Source organism: Myxocyprinus asiaticus, chromosome 25, assembly GCF_019703515.2.
Source record: "Myxocyprinus asiaticus isolate MX2 ecotype Aquarium Trade chromosome 25, UBuf_Myxa_2, whole genome shotgun sequence".
Lineage (NCBI taxonomy): Eukaryota > Metazoa > Chordata > Actinopteri > Cypriniformes > Catostomidae > Myxocyprinus > Myxocyprinus asiaticus.
The window spans coordinates 32,315,550-32,343,245 of NC_059368.1; the positions used below are offsets into that span (position 1 = coordinate 32,315,550).

Here is a 27,696-nt window from a genome sequence, read left to right on the forward strand (position 1 = left end):
AAAAAGCACATAAAGGCAGCATAAAAGTAATCAATAAGGCTCCAGTGGTTAAATCTATCTCTTCAGAAGCGACATGATAGATGTGGGTGAGAAACAGATCAATATTCAAGTCCCTTTTTACACTAAATCTCCACTTTCACTTTCAGACATGAAAACGAAACTAAACAGGCATCAAATGTGACTTTCAGATGTGAAAGTGGAGATTTAGAGTATAAAAAGGACTTAAATATTGATCTGTTTCTCATGTTGTTGTTGTTGATACTAAGGGGGGCGCCACTTCAGATCTCCCCTAGGGCACCAAGTAAGCCAGAACCACCACTGGACAGATGTGCTAATAATTAGCCAAATATTGCATTCACAAAATAAGAATAGCATTAAAACATTATATGCTGTATTTTATAATACTGACCTAAAAACTTAAATAGAACCTCTTTCAAAATTACAAAAATGTAACCCTAAACAAAGCTCCTTAAGGAAATATTCTGGGTTCAAAACAAGTTAAGCTCAATCGACAGCATCTGTGGCATAATGTTGATTACCACAAAAATGTATTTCGACTCGTACGTCTTTTTCTATAGAAAAAAAAAGAAAAAAAAAGAAAAAAGAAGAAGAAGCAAAAATCTGGGTTACATTGAAGCACTTACATTGGAAGTCAATAGGGCCAATTTTTGGAGTGTTTAAACACAGAAATGTGAAGCTTATAATAATTTAAAAAATAACTAAATTAAATGGTCTGTTAAAACTTGTGTATTGTTTGAGCTATACAATTTTTAAATTGCTGTTTTTGTGGGATTACAGGGTTTACAGCGTTACGTCATCATGGCAATGAAGTTGTAATATTAAATATAATATAATATATTTATTAATTTATTATTTATGATTTATATAATATTATATAAATACACTATATTGCCAAAAGTATTCGCTCATCCATCCAAATAATTGAATTCAGGTGTTCCAATCACTTCCATGGCCACAGGCGTATAAAATGAAGCACCTAGGCATGCAGACTGCTTCTACAAACATTTGTGAAAGAATGGGCCGCTCTCAGGAGCTCAGTGAATTCCAGCGTGGTACTGTGATAGGATGCCACGATGTGCAACAAGTCCAGTCGTGAAATTTCCTCGCTACTAAATATTCCACAGTCAACTGTCAGTGGTATTATAACAAAGTGGAAGCGATTGGGAATGACAGCAACTCAGCCATGAAGTGGTAGGCCACGTAAAATGACAGAGCGGGGTCAGCGGATGCTGAGGCGCATAGTGTGCAGAGGTCGCCAACTTTCTGCAGAGTCAATCTCTACAGACCTCCAAAGTTCATGTGGCCTTCAGATTAGCTCAAGAACAGTGCGTAGAGAGCTTCATGGGATGGGTTTCCATGGCCAAGCAGCTGCATCCAAGCCATACATCACCAAGTGCAATGCAAAGCGTTGGATGCAGTGGTGTAAAGCACGCCGCCACTGGACTCTAGAGCAGTGGAGACGCGTTCTCTGGAGTGACGAATCACGCTTCTCCATCTGGCAATCTGATGGACGAGTCTGGGTTTGGTGGTTGCCAGGAGAACGGTACTTGTCTGACTGCATTGTGCCAACTGTGAAGTTTGGTGGAGGGGGGATTATGGTGTGGGGTTGTTTTTCAGGAGCTGGGCTTGGCCTCTTAGTTCCAGTGAAAGGAACTCTGAATGCTTCAGCATACCAAGAGATTTTGGACAATTCCATGCTCCCAACTTTGTGGGAACAGTTTGGGAATGGCCCCTTCCTGTTCCAACATGACTGCGCACCAGTGCACAAAGCAAGGTCCATAAAGACATGGATGAGCGAGTTTGGTGTGGAAGAACTTGACTGGCCTGCACAGAGTCCTGACCTCAACCCGATAGAGCACCTTTGGGATGAATTAGAGCGAAGACTGTGAGCCAGGCCTTCTCGTCCAACATCAGTGTCTGACCTCACAAATGCGCTACTGGAAGAATGGTCAAAAATTCCCATAAACACACTCCTAAACCTTGTGGAAAGCCTTCCCAGAAGAGTTGAAGCTGTTATAGCTGCAAAGGGTGGGCCAACGTCATATTAAACCCTATGGATTAAGAATGGGATGTCACTTAAGTTCATATGCGTCTAAAGGCAGATGAGCGAATACTTTTGGCAATATAGTGTATATTAAATATAACATCACACAGAAAAGGTTGGTAAGCGATCTAATCACACTAAAATCATGTTAACACGCATATTGTTTACGTCTTGTGGCTAAACTTTTGAAACAGTGGGCATTTGAGCATTTACGGATTGGCCCCCAGTGACTCACTGTAAATAAACTATTTCTGATTTGTATATTTTATGTAGAATTGTTATTTTTACATATATACTCAAATACATACTGCTGACTGTACATGTTATGATATTTTTGTACTAATGCAAATACAGGTAAAGTTGACTTCAAAAACCTATCTTCAATAGGCCACACCCCCAGCCCCGCCCCTTCTGATGGAAGATATCCGTTTCCTGTGTGACGACCTTGTTTACTTGTCAAATGCGCTTTGACAAGACGTAATGCGCGCGGACCGTGTCAGTCCCGCAGATCCGCCGAACGACAATGAGGAAAAGAACACAGTGGATTTCCTGCGTAATACCAACAAGTAGCATCTGCAAATATTTCAAGGCAGATTATTGCAGGCTAACAGGCTAATAAGAAGATAAGAGCATTTCAGTCGGATTGTGCGTTTGATCTACATGTCAACTCACCTGCGATCATCAACATAATACGAGTGTTTCTTGCATTTCCAGCCCTTTATGATCCACCTTATTGAGACTATGGTAAGATTTACACTTAGAGATAGCACTCTATGTAGAAAACATGAACCAGGTGATTCATTTGAATCAAATCTGATCTGTCTTGTGTTTGATCCTTCTTTGATGCTAAAGTTTTGTAGTAACTTGATCATTTTGGTGGGCAACTGCTCTCCACGTGTTGATTGATTGATTCATTGATTGATTCTGCAAATGGGGTGGTGGTTTGGTGGTTAAAGTTCTGGACTGAGAACCATAATGTTGTAGGTTCACATCCTGCATGGAGTGCTCCATGATCTTTTACCACTGTCCTTGATTAACACACTAATATACAGTATACATGTATAATAAAAGAATATCTAAATCACTAATCAGTTGATAAATGGATTGATTAGTTGATAGGAAAATAATTTTATAAGAATTGTCCGTGTTGGATGCAGACAGCGTGATCCTTGATGTTAAAGTAGATCACGCTGTTTGGTCTTCACTTATTGTCTTCAAGTAAGGATTGATTGTGTCAGAGATAGTTGTACAGTTGGGTTGTGTGGCTTAGTAGTCGAAGATCTGGGCTAGTCAAAAAGTTCTAGGTTGAGGTAGACGACATATCAGCTTAATTGGTACCGATAGTTGCTTTTTGGAACTATCGGTTATCTGAAAGAAAAATATATGCCGATAGATGTTGATTTTTTTTTATTCCTTATCAATAAACCTCAGTCTGGTGAAATATATACATGCAAAACCTTTCATCTGGTAAATCTATAGGCTATAAAAAGCTTACTCACATTGTAACAGAGCCAAATCGTCGTAATTTCAATTTTGGGGTTGTTTAAAGTAAAAAGTCCTGCGTTATGCACCAAATCTTCATTTATCTGCTTATTATTGGGATTTTGGTTGCACAATAAACTGCTTTTGGGATTTTATTCATTTTGCAGCCTCAATGTCTGTGCTCTTATAGTAAGGGAATAAAATATATATTTTGTGTTATATAGATTGATTTAAAAAAAAAAAACAACAACTATCAGCCAATTAATCGGTTATCGGCCTTTTCCACCACATTAGTTATCGGTATTGGCAAAGTCCACTATCGGTCGACCTCTAGTTTTAGGTACCAAAAGGTTGTACGTTCAAACCCTTCAAGGACTGATCCATGATCACATTGGGCCCTTGAGCAAGACGTAAGAAGTTTACTGTAATTTGCTTAAAGGTGCACAGTAATTTCTGTGTTTGTCATCTGGGACTTACACGGACACTTATGGTCGAGGAAGCAGCATCATTCAAATGCAATAGTTTTCAGTTGGCAATGCCATTGTAGAAATTCACTGTTCACAGTAGGGGTGGGAATCACAAGGTAACTGGCGATAAGATATTATAGCGACACATCTAGGTCATGATACGATGTTATTGTGATTACTTTTTGGTGTATTGCGATTCAAAACTGCAATATGTTGCGACATTTAACTCTCTGTTTCTTACTATTCTGCAAAGGACTTCGGAGAACTGTTACCAAATCACCAAATGCATTGTTAAATTAATATAAAAGTGCCTGAAATAATTTGTATGTAACCATTTATTTGTAAACATAAACAAACTGACCCTTGAAATAAGTCTTTTTACGAGTGACTTTGACCTTTTAAACAAAAAAGCAGCCTTCTGAAAAGTGAACATATAAAATATGAAGTCCTGCAGTCCTTGCAACGTTAAGAGCCTGATGAAGGGAAAACAATTTCTGTAATGGAGTGGGAAACAAATGATTTTTAAGTTATTAATTAAATCAGATAAGGTGCTAGTTTCGTTTGATTTCACGTAGCACCTTAAAGTTAAAATATCTGTCGAATTCAAAAGGTTCCATATACTTGGTTGATGAAAAATATATTCAATGTAAACATGAAATGCAGTTAATAATGTCAATTATATATGAATCAAATGCAATTATGCAATAAACCAACTTCGATCATGCCGATGGCCATATTCGTCAGCCGCCACTGAAGACCATTTTCGACCTAGGAAAAACCCTGTTGTGACTTTTATGTCCAAATATGTTCTAAAGATCCAGTTGCCAAAAATCCAGCACACTTTGTTTTATTTATTGTTACAGTATTCTTTATTGATGTACTTTCAGTTTTGATTTATTAAAGTTGATTTTGAGTTGCAAGGACTTGATATTACTATATACTGTAAGTTAAGTGAATTTGAAAAACACGGTTCACCTCTCAGAAGGCTGCTCTTTGTTTAAACCATCCCTTAATGATTCAAGTAATCTTTAGGAACATCTGAGGAAAATAAGGCCAGTTTGTTTTCTAATATATAATACCATTCTAAAAGAACATATTTGACACAGAAAGAAACTTTGTCCATAAAACCCTTTATGTTCTTGCCCTTTTATGTGCAGTACAAAGCCGTAAGCACTGGTAAGACCATGAATGGCTCCTTATTTCTGTGGTTAGGTCAACATAACAAGTCTTTCCAAAAAATCTAAGTCTAATAGATTCCACCTAATAGATTTGCCTTTTTAATGTGAAACTAACATTTTTTTTTTACAAATACCACAGTTACTATTACTGCTGTAAAATCGTGATAAATTTTAGTAAGGGTGATGATGTGTAATTTGAAAAACCTATAATTCAGCAGAGCAGGTCCATCATGCAAGTGGGTCTGTGATGGCTCGCCGTGCACATTTAGTGAACGTAAATTGCCGAACAGGAGATGAATATAACTTTTTAATGCAGGACAAATAGGGCTGTCACGATGAAATTTGGCTGACGATTAATTGGCGAACAAATAATCGCAGTTATGATGATTTATTGTCTTTTACAGCTTTCACGATTAACTGTCATATAAATTGTCATATTTCCTATTTAACTTCAAAGATATAAATCAAATAATAAAATAGGGATATATGATTTCCTTTTAAGGCTTTAAAAACGTATAAATGTCCAAATATTTCGAAATACTTAAAATATGTTTCTGTATCTGGTCAACTTTAATTTTGGTCAGGTTTGCATTAACACTGTTGATTTGGAACTCCTGTATTTTATATTATATATTTTTATAAAAAATAATATATATATATATATATATATATATATTATATTATAGTATGCAATAGTAAAATATTTCTGTCCTAATTTCTTTACTTTCACATTTTTTTTTTTTAGTTTTTTTTTTAATGCTTTTTATTAAATCCACGAGAACTCATTTCTCATGAAGCAAAATCTTTGAGATTTTGTTTCATAATTTCATCGCTCTACAGAAACAGAGTAAGTGTGTGTCTCCTCTGTGTCACTGCGTGTCATTAACACTGCATATATGAACTCACAATGACCAGAAACATTTGCGTTACACGATTGTTTAAAGTGAAGCCGGAGCACTTTGCATTCACAATCAAAGTTTATATTTGTTCATTTATATTATATTTTCGCAGGAGTTTGGCGCGAGTCTGCTAATGGCACACGCATCAGAGCGTGTGAGAGAAGCCGTTCATGCGCGCTTCCGGACAGGAGCTGCTGGTTGAGATCTGTGGTGCAGCTCAGTGACGCTCCGAGATCAACTGAATGACACACAAACGCACCGCTGATGACATTTAGCCTATATATTCTCTTTAAATTCCCTTATTTGGGCTTTAAAATGTGATTGGAATTTGAAGTGCACAATCATTGCAGTTGTCTCAAATAACCGCGGTTAGATCAAATAACCACAATCAGATGATTATTTAATAATCGCGACAGGCCTAAGTACAAACCAAATGCTGCCAAACTCTGGATTTGAAAGAGGAAGGTGGATTTTGAATAGTCTCCGACTATTGATGCGGTACAATATTTTGAACTGATCGATTTAACATATTGATTTTTTTTTCCATCTAATTCACAGTCAGCCATGATTAATTTAATCCATGAGTGAAAGTGTCCAATAATAGGGCGGTTACTGAGATTAAGCGAGTAGTATTCAGCTGGTCATGTGATCCTAACATGGCAGCCCCCATGAGAACACCCACTCCATGTAGAATAAAACAACTTTTATAAGGTTACTGACATGATTGGAGTCTTCATCTCGTGTACTCGTGATGTTATACGTATATGTTTTAAAATTACTATTCCTTTCTTTCAGAGGATTTTTTTTTAATGAGTTAAAAATGACTGAGTGCACCTTTAAGAGAAAAGCGTCTGTTGGAGCCATGGCCAAGTGTTCAGTGTGGTTGTTTTGTGGTGCTTGGGTTGGAGAATCTGGGTCATGTCTTGTTCCCTTCTCTTTCCCCTTGATTTCCTGTCTTTTCTCAACTATGCCTGTTAATAAAATGTGTCAAAAAGACCAAGATCAAAAAAAATAAAGCATCTGATAAATGGCAAATTAGTAAATACGTATGCAATAGGCTATGTAAAGAACTACTGCCCAGCTAGGAGATTGTGGTTCATTTTAATTGGTGGCATTTCCACTCTGATGCATTGAATGTTTTAAAACCACCTTTCCTTTACTGATTGTTCCTGATAAAACACCTAATCTGAGAAATCAAAGGTATTTTATAACCAATACAAACAAAAACCTATCCAACCAGTACCTCGGGAATAAAAATCTGTATCACTGGTGTGTGCCTGCTTTGATGGTGTGATCTGATTTGTTTTGCTGATGCAGGATGAGGCATCGCCGCCATCTCTGACCGATCTGTGCATGACTCTGGTGAGCTCCAGACTGGAGCTCTTCTGTGAGAAGCGTGATGATGGCTCTCTGTCCTTCCGAGAGCCTCTGGTATTCCCGCAGGAGCTGGCCGACCAACTGCTTTGCAAGATGGCAACTGAGGGTGAGGATGAGATTCACTGAGCTGCCCTCCATTTTCACAACAGTGGGATATTAAATAACATTCTTGCACATAGAACACAGAGAACAAAATGTGTAACTTGTGCTCAAAGTAGCAATAATTTTTTCATCAAGAGAATGACAAAACAATCAAAACAGCATTTAAATGTGTATTACTACTGAAAGATGCAACCTCCACAGTTGGTGTGAAAAGACATAGTTCACCCAAAAATGAAAATTCCTTATTCACACTCGTATATATACTTCGTTTTTAGGCAAATGCTTTGCTTTTGTGCACAGTCAAGCGCTAGCCTTTCAAAGTATACTTCATTTGACTGTGTACCATACTTTGGCGATTGCCGAATGTGTGCTACTACTGCTATGAGATATTGGACTATTTCTCTTCAAGAATTTAGACCCATAAACATGTCTTTATAGTCCTTTAGACTCGAGTTATAAACATGCAGGTATCTCCTCTTGGTGTGCACATACACTGTTGTTGTTTCTAATTTCGTCTTCTGTTATTTAGTGGTGATTACATCTTCTAGTACTGCTGTGTGAAAGCAACTGTTTAATCGTGAGTGTTGCCGCCTTGTGGACCCACTAATTAGTAGAGGTCGACGGATAGTGGATATTGCCGATACGAAAACTAAGGTGGCGGAAAAGGCAAATAGCTGATTAATCAGCCAATATTTTTATATATTTATATATTTATTTATTTTTTATTGATCTATAGAATAATACAAAAATATCTTAATATTTCCTTACTAAGAAGGGCATAGACATTGAGGCTGCAAAATTAATAAAATCCCAAAAGCAGTTTATTGTGCAACCAAAATCCCAATAATAACCAGAGAAATGAAGATTTGGTGCATAACGTGGGACTTTTTACTTTAAAAAAGCCCTTGAAACACTGGGGACACTTATTTTGAAATTACAGACATTTGTCTCGGTTATAATGCTCTGTGTGTAAGTACAATGCCTAGCCAAATAAAAAGTTGCCATTTGGATTTAAATAAGTAGATACTTAAGAGTCTATGATTGGATCATTGTTGCAGTGATTAATGTTTCAGCTGGCAACAATTCTTTTAACCTTAACTGATGCAGTGTGTAGCTTCTCATTTCTTAAACAACCATGTCGGAAGACGTATCCCCTGGTCATGGAAAAGATGTTACTGTGTTTCAGAAAGGACAAATTATTGGCCTGCATCAAGAAAAGAAAACAACTAAGGAGATTGCTGAAATCACTGGAATTGGGTTAAGAACTGTCCAACGCATTATTAAAACCTGGAAGGAAAGTGGTGAACTGTCAGCTTCGCGGAAGAAATGTGGTCGAGAAAACCTTGAATGAACATGATCAGAGATCACTAAAACAATTGAAGTCACATTGTAAAAAATCGACAGTAGAACTTGTTAAACTACGTTTAATAGCGAATGTAAGAGCATTTCCACATGCACAATGTGACGAGAACTTACAGGATTGGAACTAAACAGATGTGTGGCCACAAGAAAACCACTTGTTAGTGACACTAATCGGAAAAAGACTTAAATTTGCTAGGGAGCATAAAGATTGGACTGTGGAGCAATGGAAAAAGGTCATGAGTCCAAATTGACCCTATTCCAAAGCGATGGGTGCGTCAGGGTAAGAAGGTAAAAACATGAAGCGATGCACCCGTCATGCATAGTGCCCACTGTACAAGCCTCTGGAGGCAGTGTTATGATCTGGGGTTGCTTCAGTTGGTCAAGTCTAGGCTCAGCAACGTTATGCGGCAATAAAATGGAGTCAGCTGACTACCCGAATGTACTGAATGGCCAGGTTATCCCATCAGTGTTTTTTTTTTTCTTCCCTGATGGCACGGGCATATTCCAGGATGACAATGCCAATATTCATCGGGCTCAAATTGTGAAAGGGTGGTTCAGGGAGCATGAGGAATCATTTTCACACATGAATTGGCCACCACAGAGTCCTGAGCTTAACACCATTGAAAGTCTTTGGGATGTGCTGAAGAACACTTTACAGAGTGGTTTGACTCTCCCATCATCAATACAAGATCTCAGCCAAAAATAAATGCAACTCTGGATGGAAATAAATGTGACGTTGCATAAGATTGTCGAAACAATGCCACGATGAATGCGCGCCATAATCAAAGCTAAAGGGGAAATATTAGATGATGCAACTTTTTGTGCAGTGTATTTACCAAATTAAGTTTTTTGTAGCCTATAGATTCACCAGATGAAGAGTTTTATATGTATATATTTTACCAGATTATTGATAAGGATTCAAAAAAATTAGGGGAAAAAATGAAAACAAAATATCGGCAACTATTGGTATATATTGTTTTACGATAACCAATAGTTCCAAAAAGCAACTATTGGTACCAATTAATTGTAAAACCGATATATTGATCTACCTCTACTAATTAGTGCAAATAATTCCTGGCGCATGTGCGTTCTGCGTGTTCAGAGTACACGCAGTTAGAAAAATCGGGCTGCACGCGCTCGGTGCTCGAGCACTCTGCTGATGAAATTTGCTTCGTGCGTCCTGTACGCAGACGCCTAATGTTCGCATCTGACCGCAGTATACTTTGGGCTTTAAGTACGCCGTAATCGCTCTCGGTTCCTTTTAAGGTAGGACATGACAAAAGTTCAAAGAACAAGTTAAGAAACACTCTGACTGATTCAGTGAGTAAGTTGTTAGACAGATTTAAACAGATAATGCTTGTGTTCAAGACTGATTTATGAGTCTTTTTGACTCATAAATTATTCGAATGTGAATCAGAAAACATGCGTGCTCTGTATGTTTGTTGGACGGTGCAACTTTAAAGACGCAAGAATGTTAACATTCAGGAAATGATTACAGAACTAAAATCATAAATCGTTCCTTTTTCTTTTTTTAATGAAGCGAATGAAACATAGATTGTAAACAATAAACTTAATGACCTTCTCACAGGGCTACTTAACGACAGTACGGTGGGAATCTTCCGAAGCTACAAGCAGTTTCGGCTGCGTCATGCCTGCATCCGCACCGCCCGCATCTCCGCAGAGGCTTTCCATCGCGCCCTCTGCCCCCACCGCCTCGTGGAGCTGGACGCCTCACGGGTCAATGCCGACCTCACCATTGCCGACATCCTTCGGGGCCTCTCGTCCAGTAAAATCCTGCAGGACAGCCTGCAGCGGCTTGTCCTTAACGGCCTGACCATGTACTCTCTGGAGGAACCCAGCCGACGATGCTTCAGTGCCATGCAGGGGCTTCGGGCACTCTGCGTGTCCAACGTCGACTTCTACGACTCCAGCTTGGTGGACGTGTGCTCTCTGCCTCATCTGGAGAGTTTGGATATCTCCAACACCTCAGTGACGAATCTGACCCCGCTCCTGGGATTGAGGAACAGGCTACGCTACCTCACGATGCACCAGCTCAAGAGGCTGGAGATGACCACAGCTCAACTGCTAGCTGTGCTGAGCCAGGTAAGTCACAAAACCACGTCCAGCTGGACATGATGAAAGTAATGACTTGCGGTTCAGTGAATAACTTAAGAACTGCTCTGACCATTTCAGTGAGTGAGTCATTAGACCAATCCAAACTGATAACTCATGAGTTTGAGACTGATTCATTAAAAACTAGCTTGTAAGCCAATCATATCATTTCTACATATTTTCATTCTTGTGCTGATGCAGCTGGAGGGATTACAGCACCTTGATATCTCGGACGATAAGCAGTTCACATCTGACGTGGCACGGCAGCTGCTGGAGACTCCTGGTATTCTGCCCCAGCTGGTGTCTCTGGACGTATCGGGCCGCAAGCAGGTGACGGACGCGACTGTCAGGGCTTTCGTGGAGGCAAGACCGAGCATGACCTTTGTCGGTCTGCTGGCCACTGATGCCGGATTCTCTGAATTCTTGTCTGGAGAGGGCAGCTTAAAGGTAGGTAAACGGACACATTACAGGAATAGTTTATTATATATAACCTAAATATTGTTCTGTATACCTGAATTTAGCCCTGCATTCTTGATACCATTTCTATACTCTTAATCCATTCACTTTGTTTTTTTGCATACTGCTTTTTACTCCATAAATATCCATTTGTATTGTTAATGAGTTTGGATTTTGTAGTAAAGGGTAAAAGTTTTGGGGTTTATGCAGCCTGTTTGATTTTTATAGGTTTATTGATTGTGCTTGGGGATTGTTGGTGATGGTAAGGCATTTAAGTGTGTGTTTTCTGTTTTTTTTTTAGGTGACCGGGGAGGCCAATGAAGTGCAGATCTGCGAGGCATTGAGGAGGTACAGTGAGAGAGAGGGGTTTGTCAGAGAGGCACTATTCCACCTGTTCAGCCTCACTCACACCATAGAGAAACCACGACCTGACATCCTGAAGGTAAACACACACAAAGGACATATTGATGAAACTACAGTCTCCGCTCTTCTACATAAGAACACTCATGTGCCTTCTCTTTTATTTTTCACCTGGTCTGCAGTTGGTAGCATTGGGGATGAAGAATCATCCAGCCACTTTGAATGTTCAGCTGGCAGCAAGTGCTTGTTTGTTTAACCTCACCAAACAGGATCTGGCCTTTGGAATCCCTGTGCGACTTTTGGGGAAAGTCACGCAGCTCTTACTAGAAGCCATGAAGACCTTCCCCAACCACCAACAGGTATGGTAAAAACAACAATGAAATCAACTAACCCTTCTATTGACTTGAGGTCAGTTTTGACCCATTACCGGCAGAGTATAGCTGCTTTTCCACCATCGGGGCCGGAAAGTTCTCGTCGCAAAATCATGCTGTTCCATGCCAATCTGGGCCAGTTGCTGTGGTTACAGTTTCTTTGTCCACTGTGGTGCGGAGAAATCAGGAGAATGTACATAACAGATCCGTTTGTTGGCGACGGCGTGAGAGGTAAACATTGGAGCCAGTGTGCCATGGAGGATGATTGCATGTTCCAGTTTTTAGGACAGCTTTTTACTCTGCTAAAGCACAGGAAAGACATGGCCCATGTCGCAAAAAGGAAAGCAAAGAGAAAAAGGCGAGAGGTTTACTGTCATGTACTGAGGGCTTGTGTATGCCACCGGACATGAACACACAGGAAGGTTAAAGTTCCCAGACTAGTTAAAAAGGACATTTATTGACAAATTATTATATACTGTAAGTATTATATGAAAATCAAATATTAGAATATATTGATATATATTGCATTTTAATGAGCTAGTAATCTACTTCCCTGATGAAAAAGGAAAATAAATCGATACTACTTAAACCATCATCATAAAATAATGAAAGTATACTAAACATTCACTATTTAGTTTTTTTATTAAATTACCCAAATATTAGCGAACTTGGCAAGCTAGAAACAACTTAAAGCACTATAAGTTACCTTGGCATTGGTTAATTGACAATCGTGAGTCGCCATGTACTAAAGCCATTGCCATGTACCAGCCCCATTGTAGCCTAATTATGAATTTAGGCATTTTTAATGGTTTTCAATGCAGGCGAAAAAGTGCTCATAGATCATGGATGTGTAAAGTTTAATTTAGTAGTACATGGGGCCAATCAGGTGAAATGAGTGATACAGAAATCATAAGTTTATCATTGGTGCCCATGGATGATTTATGAATTCGGTGTAATGATATGATGAATGTATTCTATTCTTGTCAGTTTATTTTCACTTAGAAATTCTTTTGGGTTTTTCCACAGAAAGAATACTTCACACAAAGAGTGTTTGTTCATCCTGAGACTGTTTATTATTTTAATGGTGTACATTAACTTTTTGTTCCCTGTAGTAATACCATAGATCTTCCTGAGAATAAGGAAATGGCATGGTGGCAATTATGAGTGCTATATTTCCGCTTTAACAGCTGTTCTGTTTTTTGTTTTTTTGTTTTTTGCACTGTACAGTTGCAGAAGAACTGCCTGCTCTCTCTCTGTAGTGATCGAATCCTGCAGGAGGTTCCATTCAACAGGTGAACAATCTTGGATATACTTTCCCACATTTCAGAAACTCTTCATAACACACATGGATGTCATGCCATGATACGTTTTCTGCAGTATACGTAGTACCTAGTACTGACTCAGTTTGGTACCTGTGCGTTGTCTCACTGAAAAGCTTCTACTTTCAAACGCTCTAATCTACATAAGGCCTTGCAGTGTAAATGCAACTTAATTCAGGGGTTTCCAAACTTTTTCATGCCTAGGACCCCAAATATGATAATCATCTTGCTAGGGACCCCGGTTCCTAATATATATCAACAGGTCAACCAGCTCCTGTCCTGAAGAGTGCATGAAGCGCTCTGATGTGCACGCTGTCAGCAGAGGCTCGCGCCAAACTCCTGCAAAAATATAAACAAAAAGTATAAACTGTGATAGTGAACGCAAAGCGCTCCGGTTTCACTTTAAGCGATTGTGTAATGACAAATGTTCCTGGTTCACACACGCTGTGTTAATAACACTCAGTGACACAGAGGATGAGACGCACAATTACTCTATTTCTGTGTGATAAAATGATGAAAAGAAATCTCAAAGGTTTTGCTTCATGAAAAATAAGGGCTTGTGGATTTAATCAGAGCATTAAAATAACATTTACTATTGCATAATATAATAAAAATATAGTATAAATATAACAAAATATATATAGAAATTATAACAAAAATTTATTTAAAAAAATATAAAACAGATGATTTCAAAAAACACGTGTAAATGTAAAACTGACCAAAACTAAAGCTGACTGAAAAGAGTGACATATTTTATGTATTTAAAAATATTTTGATATTTAAACATTATTTTTCATGTCATTCTTTGACATAAGTTTTTAAAGCCTTAAAAGGAAATCATAGGTTATTCCTATTTTATTATTTGATTTATATCTTTGAAGTTATATATGTAAAAATGACTTCTTACGGTGTATGAAGTACACATGCAGAAAAAAAGCACACCTTAAAAAATGACAATTTATATGACAATTAATCATCACAGCCCTAAAACAGACAATTGATCGTTATAATCGTAATTATTTGTTTGACAATTAATCAACAGTCAAATTTCATAATCGTGACAGCCCTAACTATATCAAATTAAAGCAAATTATAGTTTTGGCAAGTTGTTTAGGACATCTACTTTGTGCATTTTTCCAGCAATTGTTTACTGACAGATTGTTTCACTTTTAATTGACTATATCACAATTCCAGTGGGTCAGAAGTTTACATACACTAAGTTAACTGTGCCTTTTAGCAGCTTGGAAAATTCCAGAAAATTATGTCAAGCCTTTAGACAATTAGCCAATTAGCTTCTGATTGGAGGTGTACTGAATTGGTGTACCTATGGATGTATTTTAAGGCCTACCTTCAAACTCAGTTCCACTTTGCTTGACATCATGGGAAAATCAAAAGAAATCAGCCAAGACCTCAGAAAAAAAATTGTGGACCTCCACAAGTCTGGTTCATCCTTGGGAGCAATTCGCAAATGCCTGAAGCTACCACATTCATCTGTACAAACAATAGATCGCAAGAATAAACGCCATGGGACCACACAGCCATCATACTGCTCAGGAAGGAGACACATTCTGCGAAAAGTGCAAATCAATCACAGAACAACAGCAAAGAACCATTTGAAGATACTGGAGGAAAGAGGTAGACAAGTATCTATATCCACAGGAAAATGAGTCCTATATCGACATAACCTGAAAGGCTTTAAGGAAGAAGCCACTTCTCCAAAACCGCCATAAAAAAAGCCAGCCTACAGTTTGCAGGTTCACATGGGGACAAAGATCTTTCTTTTTGGAAAAATATCCTCCTGATGAAATTTTTTTTAACTGTTTGGCCATAATATCGAGGTTTGCAAGTCGAAGAACACCATCCCAGCCGTGAAGCATGGGGGTGGCAGCATAATGTTGTGGGGGTGCTTTGCTGCAGGAGGGACTGGTGCACTTCACAAAATAGATGGCATCATGAGGAAGGAAAATTTTACCATCTATTTCCCAAACTAATTTCAAACATTTAAGCATACGCCTTCAGATCAAAAGATTTTTAAGATCATGAGAAACATTTCAGTCAGGTGTTTCAAAACTTTTGACCAGTAGTGTATATAAATGTTTGAAATTAGTTTTGTAGACAAAAATATATAATAAATAATTGTGCCACCATATTAATTTATTTCATTATAAAACTAAAATGTAATTTAAAAAAAAGTGCCCAACATAGATGGGAACTCCTTCAATACTGTTTAAAAAGCATCCCAGGGTGATACCTCAAGAAGTTGGTTGAGAAAATGTCAAGAGTACTTGTCTGCAAATTCTAGGCAAAGGGTGACTACTTTGAAGATGCTAAAATATAACACAGTTTTGATTTATTTTGGATTTTGTTTAGTCACAACATAATTCCCATAGTTCCATTTATGTTATTCCATAGTTTTGATGACTTTACTATTATTCTAAAATGTAAAAAAAACAACTAATTATTATAATAAAGAATGAGTAAGTGTTTCAGAACTTCTGACCGGTAGAGTGTGTGTGTGTGCTTGTGTGTGTATAATATATATACCTTTTTTAATTAAATTCAAATGTATTTGTACAGCGCTTTCACAATAAATTTGATTCCAAAGCAGCTTTACTGAGAATGTCCGTACAACCCCCAAATGAGCAAGCTAAAGGTGACAGCTAAATGTTCAAGAAATATTTGATCACAAACCTATATGCAAATTATTATTTTATTTTATTATTATTATTTCTTGCAGTTAAAAACTAGGGCTGTCAGTAGCATAAAATAATCATGATTAATCTCATTATTTCCAACCAGTCTTTAGGTATCAGAACAAAACATTAATAATGTCAAACATTTTTTATTTTATTTTAACACTTATTTTTTGAAAATAAGTTTTTATCAAAAATAGATTTTAAAAACCTTTATAGGTTTTTAATCACTATAGCAGTGGAAGCTGGCTAAATGTCTGACTAAATCATAAACAAACAACATTGTTTTTGAACTGTTACACTGAACCACAATGTGGTCAACAAACCTGGAACTACTTCATAGCTGTGTGATCATAGAAAACTATTCAACTCCTTTGGAATGTCTCCTTTGTGAAGGGATGAAGATTTTAACAATTCTGAAACACTATGTGTGATATATTGCATGTAGTAGACAGATTAAAACCTCAAACAGTGTATCTGGATTCATTTCGATGGTGTTTGTTGGTTTCAGGTTTGAAGCTGCCAAGCTGGTAATGCAGTGGCTGTGTAATCATGAAGACCAGAACATGCAGCGGATGGCCGTAGCTATTATATCCATCCTCGCTGCTAAGGTGAGCGGGCACAGACTGAGGGTGAGAACAGGTTTAACCATATAAAGGAAACTTGACTTGGGAGGTGCACAGTGAGAGTTCAGAACATTCCATCAGAGTGATAAATCATGAAATGCAGTATGACTGACAGATCTGTGTCAGTGTCAAGTCAGACTGCTGATGTCTACAGTGAGGTCATTAGAGTTTATTGCCGCACCTGCCAGAGTGCAGATGGTTTGAGTTCATTCTTACAGGCTTCATTTTCAATTAAGTTTAAAGGAATAGTTCACTCAAAAATGAATGACATTCACAATGCCAAGCTCTCTCCCCAGTCCAGCCTAACCCTTTATGGAAATTAAGCTGCAAAAAGGAGTTATTGAGAAAATGGTAATGGTGTCACAACCATGAGCACATTAACATATGATCGCCCACGTTTATGTATCAATGATTATTCAATTCACTATATTAACACTATTGTTGCTTATTAGCCAATTATAAGAGAGGTCATTTAGGTACAGTAGCAAAAATGTCTTGGAAATTGGTCATGGAAAAGTGAACTACATGAGGGCCTCAGATGAAAAAAAAAAATCAATTAGAGGTAGACCGATATATCGGTTTTATAGAAAATTGTATGCCGATAGTTGCGTTTTTTTAAAATTTATTTATTTATCTTTTTTTATCGTGTCTCCAACTGCATATCTTGTGAATAATATAATAATAATAATAAACCTTTTTTCTCATTAAAACTCTTCTGGTGAAATATATAGGCTATAAAAAGCTTAACTTTGTAAATGCATTAATATAGAGCATTGTAACAGAACCAAGTCTCCATTTCAAAATAAGAGTCCCTTGTGCGTTTCGGGCTTGTTAATAGTTAAAAGTTCCACATTATGCACCACATCTTTATTTTTTTCTTGTTATTACTGGGATTTTGGTTGCACAATAAACTTCAAATGGGACTTTATTCATTTTGTACTCTTGTAGCATCTATGTCCGTGCCCGCCACAGAAAGTAAAGACTAAGAAATGTTTTTTTCATTCTGTAAATACATTTTTAAAACTATAGGACGATTAATCAGTTGTCAGCCTTTTCCCACCACCTTAGTTATCGGTATCGGCAAAATCCACTATCGGTCAACCTCTAAATTAAATGCTACAAAAGTGTTGAATATGTCGCCTTTAACATTACTCTTTTTGCGTGTATTTCTTTAATAGTTGTCAACTGAGCAAACCGCACATTTGGGAGCAGAGCTCTTTATCGTAAAGGTATGATGTTGTTGTTTTTTTTTTATTTAATAGTTAAATTGTTAAGACTTTACAATGAGATTCTATACATTTTACATTTCCATGATGCATTAGGTATCATGAACAATCATTTATTAATCTTGGCTAATGTAAATGTATAAATATACTATTGTGCATTGTTAGTTTGTAATGCATTAACTTATATCAGCATATCATTTTTAATGTAGACATTATGCAAAAAATGTATTAGTGTAGCTATAAATTAACATTAACCAGATTAATAAATGGTCTAAACGTATTGTTCATGCTAACTATTGTTACGTTATTGTAAAGTGTTACAGTTAATGCTTATAACACGTAAATGGGAAAAAAAAAAGCTGTCTACTTATTTCTTTCCTCTCACTCTTCTTTCGGTAGCAACTTCTTCACATTGTGCGGCAGAAGACGTGTCAGGTGGTGATTGATGCCACGTTAAAGTTTACACTCAGTGCTCTGTGGAACCTCACGGATGAGTCTCCCACCACCTGCAGACACTTCATAGAGAATCAGGGACTGGAGCTCTTCATCAAAGTACTGGAGGTAAATACATGCATCTAATCTCTGTTGTTACATACTGAGCAGATCAGTCATCGCAGATGCTGTCCGATAATAATATCATGACTCGAATCTCACGAATTGAGAACTATGTGAGAGATACAACAATATAGGTCTCCTAAAGAAATAACCAGCTGGCTAATATAGCACAAAAGCGAAGATCATGGGTTACTTTTTATTTTTATTTTCAGATAATACCTTAAAATGTATAGGTCTTTATACCTTAAGGGCGAAACCTACTCTACGCAAGTACATGAACGCAGGCGCATCTTGCAACGCAAGTTGGATTTCATGCGTCGTTCCTTTCTGAAATGTGTCAAGCTATTCATAACACAAATCAACTATGCATTGCATTCTTAACACTGCCGCAAGGGGCACTATAGTGAGATTAGTGTGAACTGTCCGTTTCTACTGTGTTTTCTCTTTCAACTCAACTACTGTCATGGTGGAGCTACAGTTTGAAGAGAATATTGCTGAGCAAGTAAGATAGATATTATAGCAACTTAACTGAAAAACAACACATCCAGTTTAATGGCACAGACATTTGAAGGTAACTCTAATGCTTCCTTGAGTACTGAGGTTTGCTTCAGACAAGGTAACGCAAGAACACGGCAACATTAAGCATGTTCAACCAGATCTCACGTTGGCAGTGCGGGTGGCCAAGTGCTCTAATCTGTGTCAAGTACTTGCGCAGAGTATTTTTCGGCCTTAAGACTCACGAAACATAAACAGAGGCATTGATTTAATTGCAGTACTTGTTCACTCAAGCAAACAGCCAGAACGCCATAGAGAACACCCTAAATAAGCTAACAAGCACAGAGCAACAACCACCCAGAACAACCTGTTTCGCACAGGCAGGCACCACTCACACTTTCTTTGGAAAATGTAAAAATCCAGTATTTGAGGGTTATTTGGCTAATTCATGGAGGAACGTAACTGTAATCTTTAAATAGATAAACTCGACTCAGAGGTGCTAATTTTTAAATGTCTCTGTTTTTCCAGTCCTTTCCATCAGATTCCTCCATTCAACAGAAGGTCCTGGGTTTACTGGTGAGAATCATTCACAAACTTGTGTGTACTGTATATATGTAGGCCGTAATAATGCAGTGTTTGATATGCACTGGAGAGGCAAATGCATTGATATTACAGTGTTGTACTGTGATGAAACTGAATTGAGGCAAGTTATTGTGAAGCTGTGGGCAGCACTGATAATATGCCTTACTGTGTCAGAGGAAGCATTGCTGAGGGATTATGCTAATAGTTTCCCTTAGTTAGAAAGTATAATGAGGCCTCAGACTTTTTTTTACTTCGCATTCAGTTGACTTTCATACAGCAAAACAGTAAGGTTCTGGAAGTAAATATTCATTCATTTTATCCATGGAGAAATAGATTTTTAATGATAGCATATAAACCTTTCTAGACAAGCCTACCATGAGCTCCAAGGTTAAGCGATATGCTTCTATAAAAGCCACAAGTCAGTGTGATTTCAGCTTCATTTAAAAAAAAATGGTTTACCAGTCAAATTCCCAGTGAAGAACTACACTACCCATAATCCTCAAGAGAAATCCACCAACCAGAGAAGTTGCATTTACCATGGAAGAGGAGTTTGTGGCAGAAGAGCTCAGTAGTGACCGCTCATGCCCATTAAAGGAATATTCCGGGTTCAATACAAGTTAAGCTCAATCGACAACATTTGTGGCACAGTGTTGATTACCACAAAAATACATTTCGACTCGTCCCTCATTTTCTTTAAAAAAAGCAAAAATCGAGTTACAGTGAGGCACTTACAGTGGAAGTGAATGGGGGCCAATTTTTGGAGGGTTTAAAGGCAAAAATGTTAAGCTTATAATTTTATAAAAGCACTTACATTAATTCTTCTGTTAAAACTCATGTATTATTTGAGCTGTAAAGTTGTTTAAATTGTCATTTTTACAGTCGTTTTAGGGTTCGTTGACATTACATCGTCATTGTAACAAAGTTGTAAAATTGGCTATAACTTTACACAGAAAAGGTTAGTGAGTGATTTTATCGCACTAAAATCATGTTAACATGCATATAGTTTGTCTTGTGGCTATACTTTTGAAACAGTGAGTATTTAAATGTTAAAAATTTGGTCCCCATTGACTTCCATTTTAAGTGCCTCACTGTAACCTTAATTTTTGCTTCTTTTCTTTTTTTTCAGAAAAGGAGGAACGAGTCGAAATACATTTTTGTGGTAATCAACATTATGCCACAAATGCTGTCGATTGAGCTTAACTTATATTGAACCCGGAGCATCCCTTTAATCTTGGAACTGGTTGTTTTGTTTAATGGTTTAGAACTCTTTATTGAAGATGAATTTTCTTAATTCCTATGGTGAAAATGAATGGGGAAAAATACTTCCAAGGCAACTGAAAAAGATCTCTATAGTAGCATTCCCCTGTCTGTGCTTTTGTACTTTGTTTTGTCTAGTTCTGATTGTTTTGTTTCTGTTTTGTCTATGTAGAATAATATCGCTGAGGTGAGGGAGCTGCATGGGGAGCTGATGGTGCAAAGTTTTCTGGATCATATCCGCTCTCTGCTGAACAGTTCGGAGGTGGAGGTCAGTTATTTCGCCGGAGGCATCCTGGCCCACCTCACCTCACGAGGAGAAAAAGTGTGGACCCTTGATCTGACCCTCAGAACCACTTTACTGGAGCAACTGGTGTGTGCTTGTGCAAATGGAAGTAAAATTTATTTGTGTATTTTGTCAGCTAGACCTGGCTAAAATAGTTTGTTCTTTTTTTATCGGCCTCTTGCAGCATTCAGTGATTCTGAAGTGGCCAACGCCGGAATGTGAGATGGTAGCGTACAGGTGAGAAATTATATCATCAAAAACATGCTTTACTAAATGTGATGGCATACTAGAGTATTACAAGTATTAAAAGTACTAGAGGTCTGTTACACAACCTGTCCCAAGCCCAACAAACCAGTGTTTTCTGCACTGTTATTCAGTGGTGGAATTAACTGTGCCACAGCAAAAGAAATGATATTTTTCTCAATTTGTGAGTTTGAATCTGAAATGAATGTGATGAGAGAAGACATTGCAGCATGTCTTTCTGTTGCATTGTCTTCACTGACTATCCCCAAAAACAAGCATACAGTACAACTTGTAGTCCGATTCATGGTCAAATGACTTTTAAAACTGAGTTATTTAAAATTAATAGACTCAGGGACCTGGGTAGCTCAGCAAGTAAAGACGCTGACTACCACACCTGGAGTCACAAGTTCCAATCCAGGGCGTGCTGAGTGACTCCAGTCAAGCTTCCTAAGCAACCAATTGGCCTGGTTGCTAGGGTGGGAAGAGTCACATGTGGTAACCTCCTCGTGGTCGCTATAATGTGGTCCACATGCGCTATGTCTATGCGGTAACGTGCTCAAGCCACGTGATAAGATGCGCGGATTAACGGTCTCAGACACGGAGGCAACTGAGATTCGTCCTCCGACGCCCGGATTGAGGCGAGTCACTACGCCACCACGAGGACCTAGAGCGCATTAGGAATTGGGCATGTCAAATTGGGGAGAAAAATAAAATAAAAAATGTATAGCCATTACTTACTGAATTAACATCTGATTCACTTACAGAACCGTGATAATGCTTTACACTATAGTATTATAAAGAGTAAACATACAGTGTCTTTATACAAATGATAATTTATTTGTCTTTGTGATATGTTTATTAAATCAGTGCTCTTTGAAAGACAAATGTTAAGTGCCTGTGCATGTGTTTTTCAGGTCATTCAACCCTTTTTTCCCATTACTGAAGTGCTTTCAGACCCCAGGAGTTCAGTTATGGGCTGCATGGGCCATGCAGCATGTCTGCAGTAAAAATGGTGAGATCAGCACTATAAACGGAATACTTCTAAGTCGAGAGACATTTTATGTCTTCAACTAATTATATTTTTCCATTGTATCTTTGTGAATCTAGCCAGGCGGTACTGCAGCATGCTACTGGAGGAGGGAGGACTGCAGCAGCTAGAGGCCGTGAGGTCTCATCCTGAAACACACGGCGACGTACGCCGATTGGCTGACAGCATCCTAGACAGTTTACATCATCATAGGACACGCACAGGGTATACAGGGCCGCCCAAAATGCACACACATAGAGGTATGTGTCTTACATACATAAACGGAAGCACTAGTAAAGCTTTATTAACATGAAATGCTGAAATGTTGCTGTCGGAAATAAAAAGCTTTTAAGTCAATGTGAAATGTAGTTCGCAACCCATTTTCTTGCATAAAGTTTTTGAGTAAAACCAGATATTCAGCGAGGAAAAAATTTTAGAGCAGGACTTGATTTAATCTATCAGGAATTGATTTGATCGTGAAAAGTGGCCGTTACACAACGGAATTAAGCGTGGTTGTGGCAAAATGCTCAAGGAGACCCTCCCCTCTCCATCTGCTCCAACACAACGGTCTCTAGTGTGTTTGTGTGTGTGAGCGTGTCTTTGGAGTTCGGGGTTTTGGAACAAGGGGGGCGTGGCTAATTCAAAGGCTAGTCTGGTGGAAGTTCCAGAACTGCTAAAATCGCTCACAGCACCTTTTAAATATGGCTAATTTTAATTTCATTCTGACTTAAATTTCAAGATTTAAAGACTTTGCATGTTTAGAAGTTCTACATTTTGCAATTGAAATCTTCAGTGACAGTTTTGATTTATTGATTTAATGTTGACTTTTTATATTTTTATTCATAAATGCTTAATTACATTTTGAAATTAAAATGCTTTAATTGAAATCTTCAGTAATTTCATGTTGACTTGAGTTTTTTAATTTTGAAATATAATTTTTTATTTTTTTATTTAAATGCTTCAAATTGAATTTTGGAATTTAATTTACATTTAGCAATTTAAAACATCAGTGACAGTTTTGATTGATTTAATGTTGACTAAAAATTTTACATTTTTAAATGCTTCATATTTTAAGTTTTTTAAATTAAATGCTTAAAAATAAATACATTTGGGGCCTGGGTAGCTCAGTGGTAAAATACGCTGGCTACCACGCCTGGAGTTCGCTAGTTTGAATCCCAGGGCGTGCTGAGTGACTCCAGACAGGTCTCCTAAGCAACCAAATTGGCCCGGTTACTAGGGAGGGTAGAGTCACATGGGGTAACCTCCTCGTGATCCCTATAATGTGGTTCGTTCTCGGTGGGGCGCGTGGTGAGTTGAGCGTGGATGCCGCGGTGGGTGGCGTGAAGCCTCCACATGCGCTATGTCTCCGTGGCAATGCGCTCAACAAGCCATGTGATAAGATGCGCAAGTTGACGATCTCAGACTCGGAGGCAACTGGGATTCGTCCTCCGCCACCCGGACTGAGGCGAATCACTACGTGACCACGAGGACTTAAAAGCACATTGGGAATTGGCCATTCCATTTTTTTTTTTTTTAAATTAAAATACATTTTGCCATTTAAATCTTCAGTGAGAGTTTTAAGTGTGAAGTTTTTGATCTTGCTTTATGGATTATTCCACATTTCTCTCTTTTCTAGAGAAAAACGTTCCATGACACAACTCACTCTCTTCTGGTCTCTGAAAAGGATGCAACAAATAAAACTGGAAGCTTTTTGTATGTGTATTTGTTCACTCATGCCCTTCCTGTACCGAGGATTATGCGAATGTGTCACTTTGCATCTGTTTGCACATGCTGGAATCCGTTATTTATTTGACATAAGAATAAGAAATATGTCTGTCTCTGTGACCTGAGAAAATGTTTATTTAGATGGGCAGCAGCTAAGACTGTGTGTTTGTGTTAAAATATGAGACTCGGAGTATGTGTGTTTAAATGTGTGTGCATGTCTGCATGTGTGCTAAGAGCATGTGCATCAGAATGCTTTGTAAGCCTATTTACAGTAGATTTGTTTGGATGCAACCCCATTGGAATTAAGTTTATATGACAGATTTCTGTCCCACTGGACATAAAAGGCAATACATGTACTGAACATAGCGAAATACTTGAGCATATATTAAGGTCTGTCTTAGTGACGTTCAATGTGGAATATGTTAAAAGTGTGTGTGTGAGAGAGAGCGCGAGAGAAACGGATACAAATTATGTGATCTGGGTGTGTGCACGAGAGATAACAACTTATCATTTTTGTATACTACTTGTCAATGCATTGGACAGCATGGTCTGAGCTTTTGGGATGATGTATATTTTTATATACTGTACTGTGTATATCGACTGCGGGAGATGATAGTGTTATAATGGTCCATGCGTTGTGTTGCACGCAAACAATTACAATTTAAGTTTGTTTCAAAAACGGTACAAAATAGACTCAACTCAAAAGTTTGGATGGATTATTTGAAGATTCCTCAACAACCCTGAGCTTTTCAAAAGCTGAAATGATCCATGAAATGGTCTGAGATTAATAAAATCAAAGCTTTCGCCTTCAGACTTTCTTTATTGCTCAGCACCGTTGAGGCAAAGCAGGAACTTGTCTATAAATGGATTGTTGCCTCGAGTCGTAAATCACTTGGAGAAATCAAGCGGCAAACTGTGACTGAAGGCGTAAAACAATGCAGACAAACAACACCTTGGAAAAAAGTAAAGAAGAATTGGTGTGCTGGTGATTTGCCCTGTTCAAGTCACGGGAATTGCCTTCTAGCTAAAATATATACAATAAACTTCAAAAAAATTATTTAATTTAACACCAATCAACTGTAAACGGACAAGTTCAACTTGTTTCAGCTTGATTGAAAAAGTTGCAATTTAAAAATGAAACTTTGTTCCATTTGTATGCCAGTGAACTATTGAAGCTGTTTTATATTTAAATATTATTTTATTTCTGTGAATGTGTATGCTTTTCTGGGGTACTGGGTCTTGTATTACGATGAGATACCTGCAACATGTGTGCTTTGTTCCAGAAGGACTTATCTGAGTCTAGACGTTTAAATTTGGAAAGAAATCCTCATTTTCTTGCCAATGCACTAGGAGAGTTTAACATCAAATTAAATGTCAATTATTGATCTGCCACTTGTTTAAACAGACCAAATGACTCCAGGTTCACCAAACTCTCATGTAAATGGCCGTCTGTAAAGATGTATTTTTGTTCTGTGCAGTACTAGTTATCTTTCTCACTCAGATTGTGGAATGAGCAGCAAAACCAGATTAAGTTACAGTGTCATACTGCTGCTCATATTCCAATTTATGCAAAATCATCTTTTGGGGAATAAAGAATGTAAAACCCTGCTGTTCAGTCTGGTGTCCATCTTTATTAACACATGCATGTTAATGGTGAAGTGTATCACTTTTGCGACGTACTTTCCCTTTTATTCGCTTAATACGCAGTGACAACATTAAGTAAACCATTCGTAGGATGATTTCCCAAAAACTTCTGTTTGTATGAGCATAACGAGAGACATAGTCAGACGTTGCAACATTGGTGCAATCAGTGCAGTGAGTTTAGTGGAGGGGCTTTCTGTTTCTTCGACCAACGGAAGGAGGAGAGTGTTAAGGAAATCTGTTTGACGGTAGTGTGTCAGCAATTGCACGCTTCACCTTTAAAGGAATATTCTGGGTTCATTACAAGACTCAGTTGACTGCATGTTTGACATTATGTTGATTACCACAAAAGACTTGTTACACTGGGTTCCAGTGAGTCACTTACAATAAAAGTGAATGGGGCCATTCTTTAAACATTAAAATACTCACAAGATGTAAACATTAAGTGTGTTGACATGATTTCAGTGTGATAAAATCACATACTAACCTTTCTGTTTAAAGTTATATCCAATTTAACTACTCCGTTGCCATGACGACATAACGCCATAAACGCTAAGATGTCTGTAAAAATGACAATTTAAACTTAAAATGTACAGCTCATATAATACTTGAGTTTTAACAGAAGGACTAATGTATGTGCTTTTATAAAATTATAAGCTTTATATTTTTCTGCCTTTAAACCTTCCAAAAATTGGCCCCCATTAAATTCCATTGTAAGTAGTGGTCGACCGATATGCGTTTTTTTAATGGCCGATGCCGATGTCCAGAGAGCAGGGTGGCCAATAGAATGCTGATATATCACACAATTTAATATAGTAAATAACAAACATAAAATTGCTAAAAAAATGAAACTCTTTCGCACTATATTTACTCAATTTCACACAAAACTTTAACTTTGTAAAAAATAATCTGAAAAAATAATATTGTATTTTAAATGGTAGATCGCAGTTTCTTCAGATTTCTGTTTAGTCATCAAATTTTAGTAATTTATTTGCACATGAAGAAATTGTTAATATATTAGTAAGAAGGAAATAACAGTACACACAGTAGTCCAGCAACCATAGATGGCATGTCCACATTAGCAATTGCATTTACTAAAACATACTGAATCAATCCAATTGTACATACAGTGCATAGTGAATAAGACATTTACTTACAGCACACGTGATGCGCTTTTACCTTGGGCTGCATCCGAAAATGTAGGCAGCTGACTCGCTAACTTGCTGCCTAATCAGTGAATGGCTTAACTGACATCTGTTGTGAATGAATGGAACGCTTAAGGAAACTGGTCTCTGAACAGTTTGAAAAGCACCTTATTTTCATTGTACCGGGAAGAAACGCTGGATTTTTGTGAGGTTCGTGAATTACATCTGTTTAAACGAGATATCTGCATATTTGTAGACGGTATATAATATAAGTATTATTGATATTTGCCTTTTATCATTAGAAAAGAAAGTTAAAAGTGACAGGGAACTGCTGAGGAGAGACTGTTAAAATACATGCTTTAGAGGTAAATAAATGAGCGCTCCACAGGGTGCTGGATCTGCTGAAGTTGTGTGAGGTTGGTTTATTACATCTGTTTAAATGAGATGTGCGCATATTTGCAGACGGTATATGATATTACTTTTATTGATATTTGCCTTTTTATCAAAAGGAGAGGGAGAATGAAACAGGCAAGCACTTTAACATTATGAGCTCAAACTCGTCTGCCGATGCTGTGATATGCGGACCGTTTAAATGACACTGTGTTGCACACTGGTCTATTATTGTAGTAGCACGATGGCACGTAACAA

General features: G+C 37.7%; 1 protein-coding gene across 2 annotated transcripts; it reads left to right on the top strand.

Moving 5' to 3' along the window:
• The first annotated feature begins 2,521 nt into the window (after positions 1-2,521).
• LOC127416092 (protein zyg-11 homolog) lies at positions 2,522-25,865 on the top strand. 2 transcript variants are annotated; one of them, XM_051655229.1, is made up of 17 exons: positions 2,522-2,809; positions 7,409-7,574; positions 10,521-11,035; positions 11,246-11,491; positions 11,802-11,942; positions 12,043-12,219; positions 13,459-13,523; positions 16,755-16,854; positions 18,048-18,098; positions 18,495-18,656; positions 19,674-19,721; positions 20,854-20,886; positions 21,157-21,354; positions 21,452-21,504; positions 22,425-22,522; positions 22,618-22,797; positions 24,174-25,865. In XM_051655229.1, the coding sequence occupies exons 1-17, from the start codon at positions 2,786-2,788 to the stop codon at positions 24,188-24,190; spliced, it is 2,274 nt and encodes a 757-aa protein (XP_051511189.1). In that variant the 5' UTR covers positions 2,522-2,785; the 3' UTR covers positions 24,191-25,865. The 2 variants fall into 2 exon arrangements, with proteins under 2 accessions (XP_051511189.1, XP_051511190.1); XM_051655230.1 differs by lacking the exon at positions 20,854-20,886.
• The last annotated feature ends 1,831 nt before the right edge of the window (positions 25,866-27,696 follow it).

Coding starts and splice junctions, on each gene's coding strand:
- LOC127416092 (XM_051655229.1), top strand. CDS start 2,786: ATGATCCACCTTATTGAGACTATG. Junction 13,524..16,754: donor CAGGAGGTTCCATTCAACAG/GTGAACAATCTT, acceptor TGTTGGTTTCAG/GTTTGAAGCTGCCAAGCTGG. Junction 18,657..19,673: donor TCTTCATCAAAGTACTGGAG/GTAAATACATGC, acceptor CTGTTTTTCCAG/TCCTTTCCATCAGATTCCTC.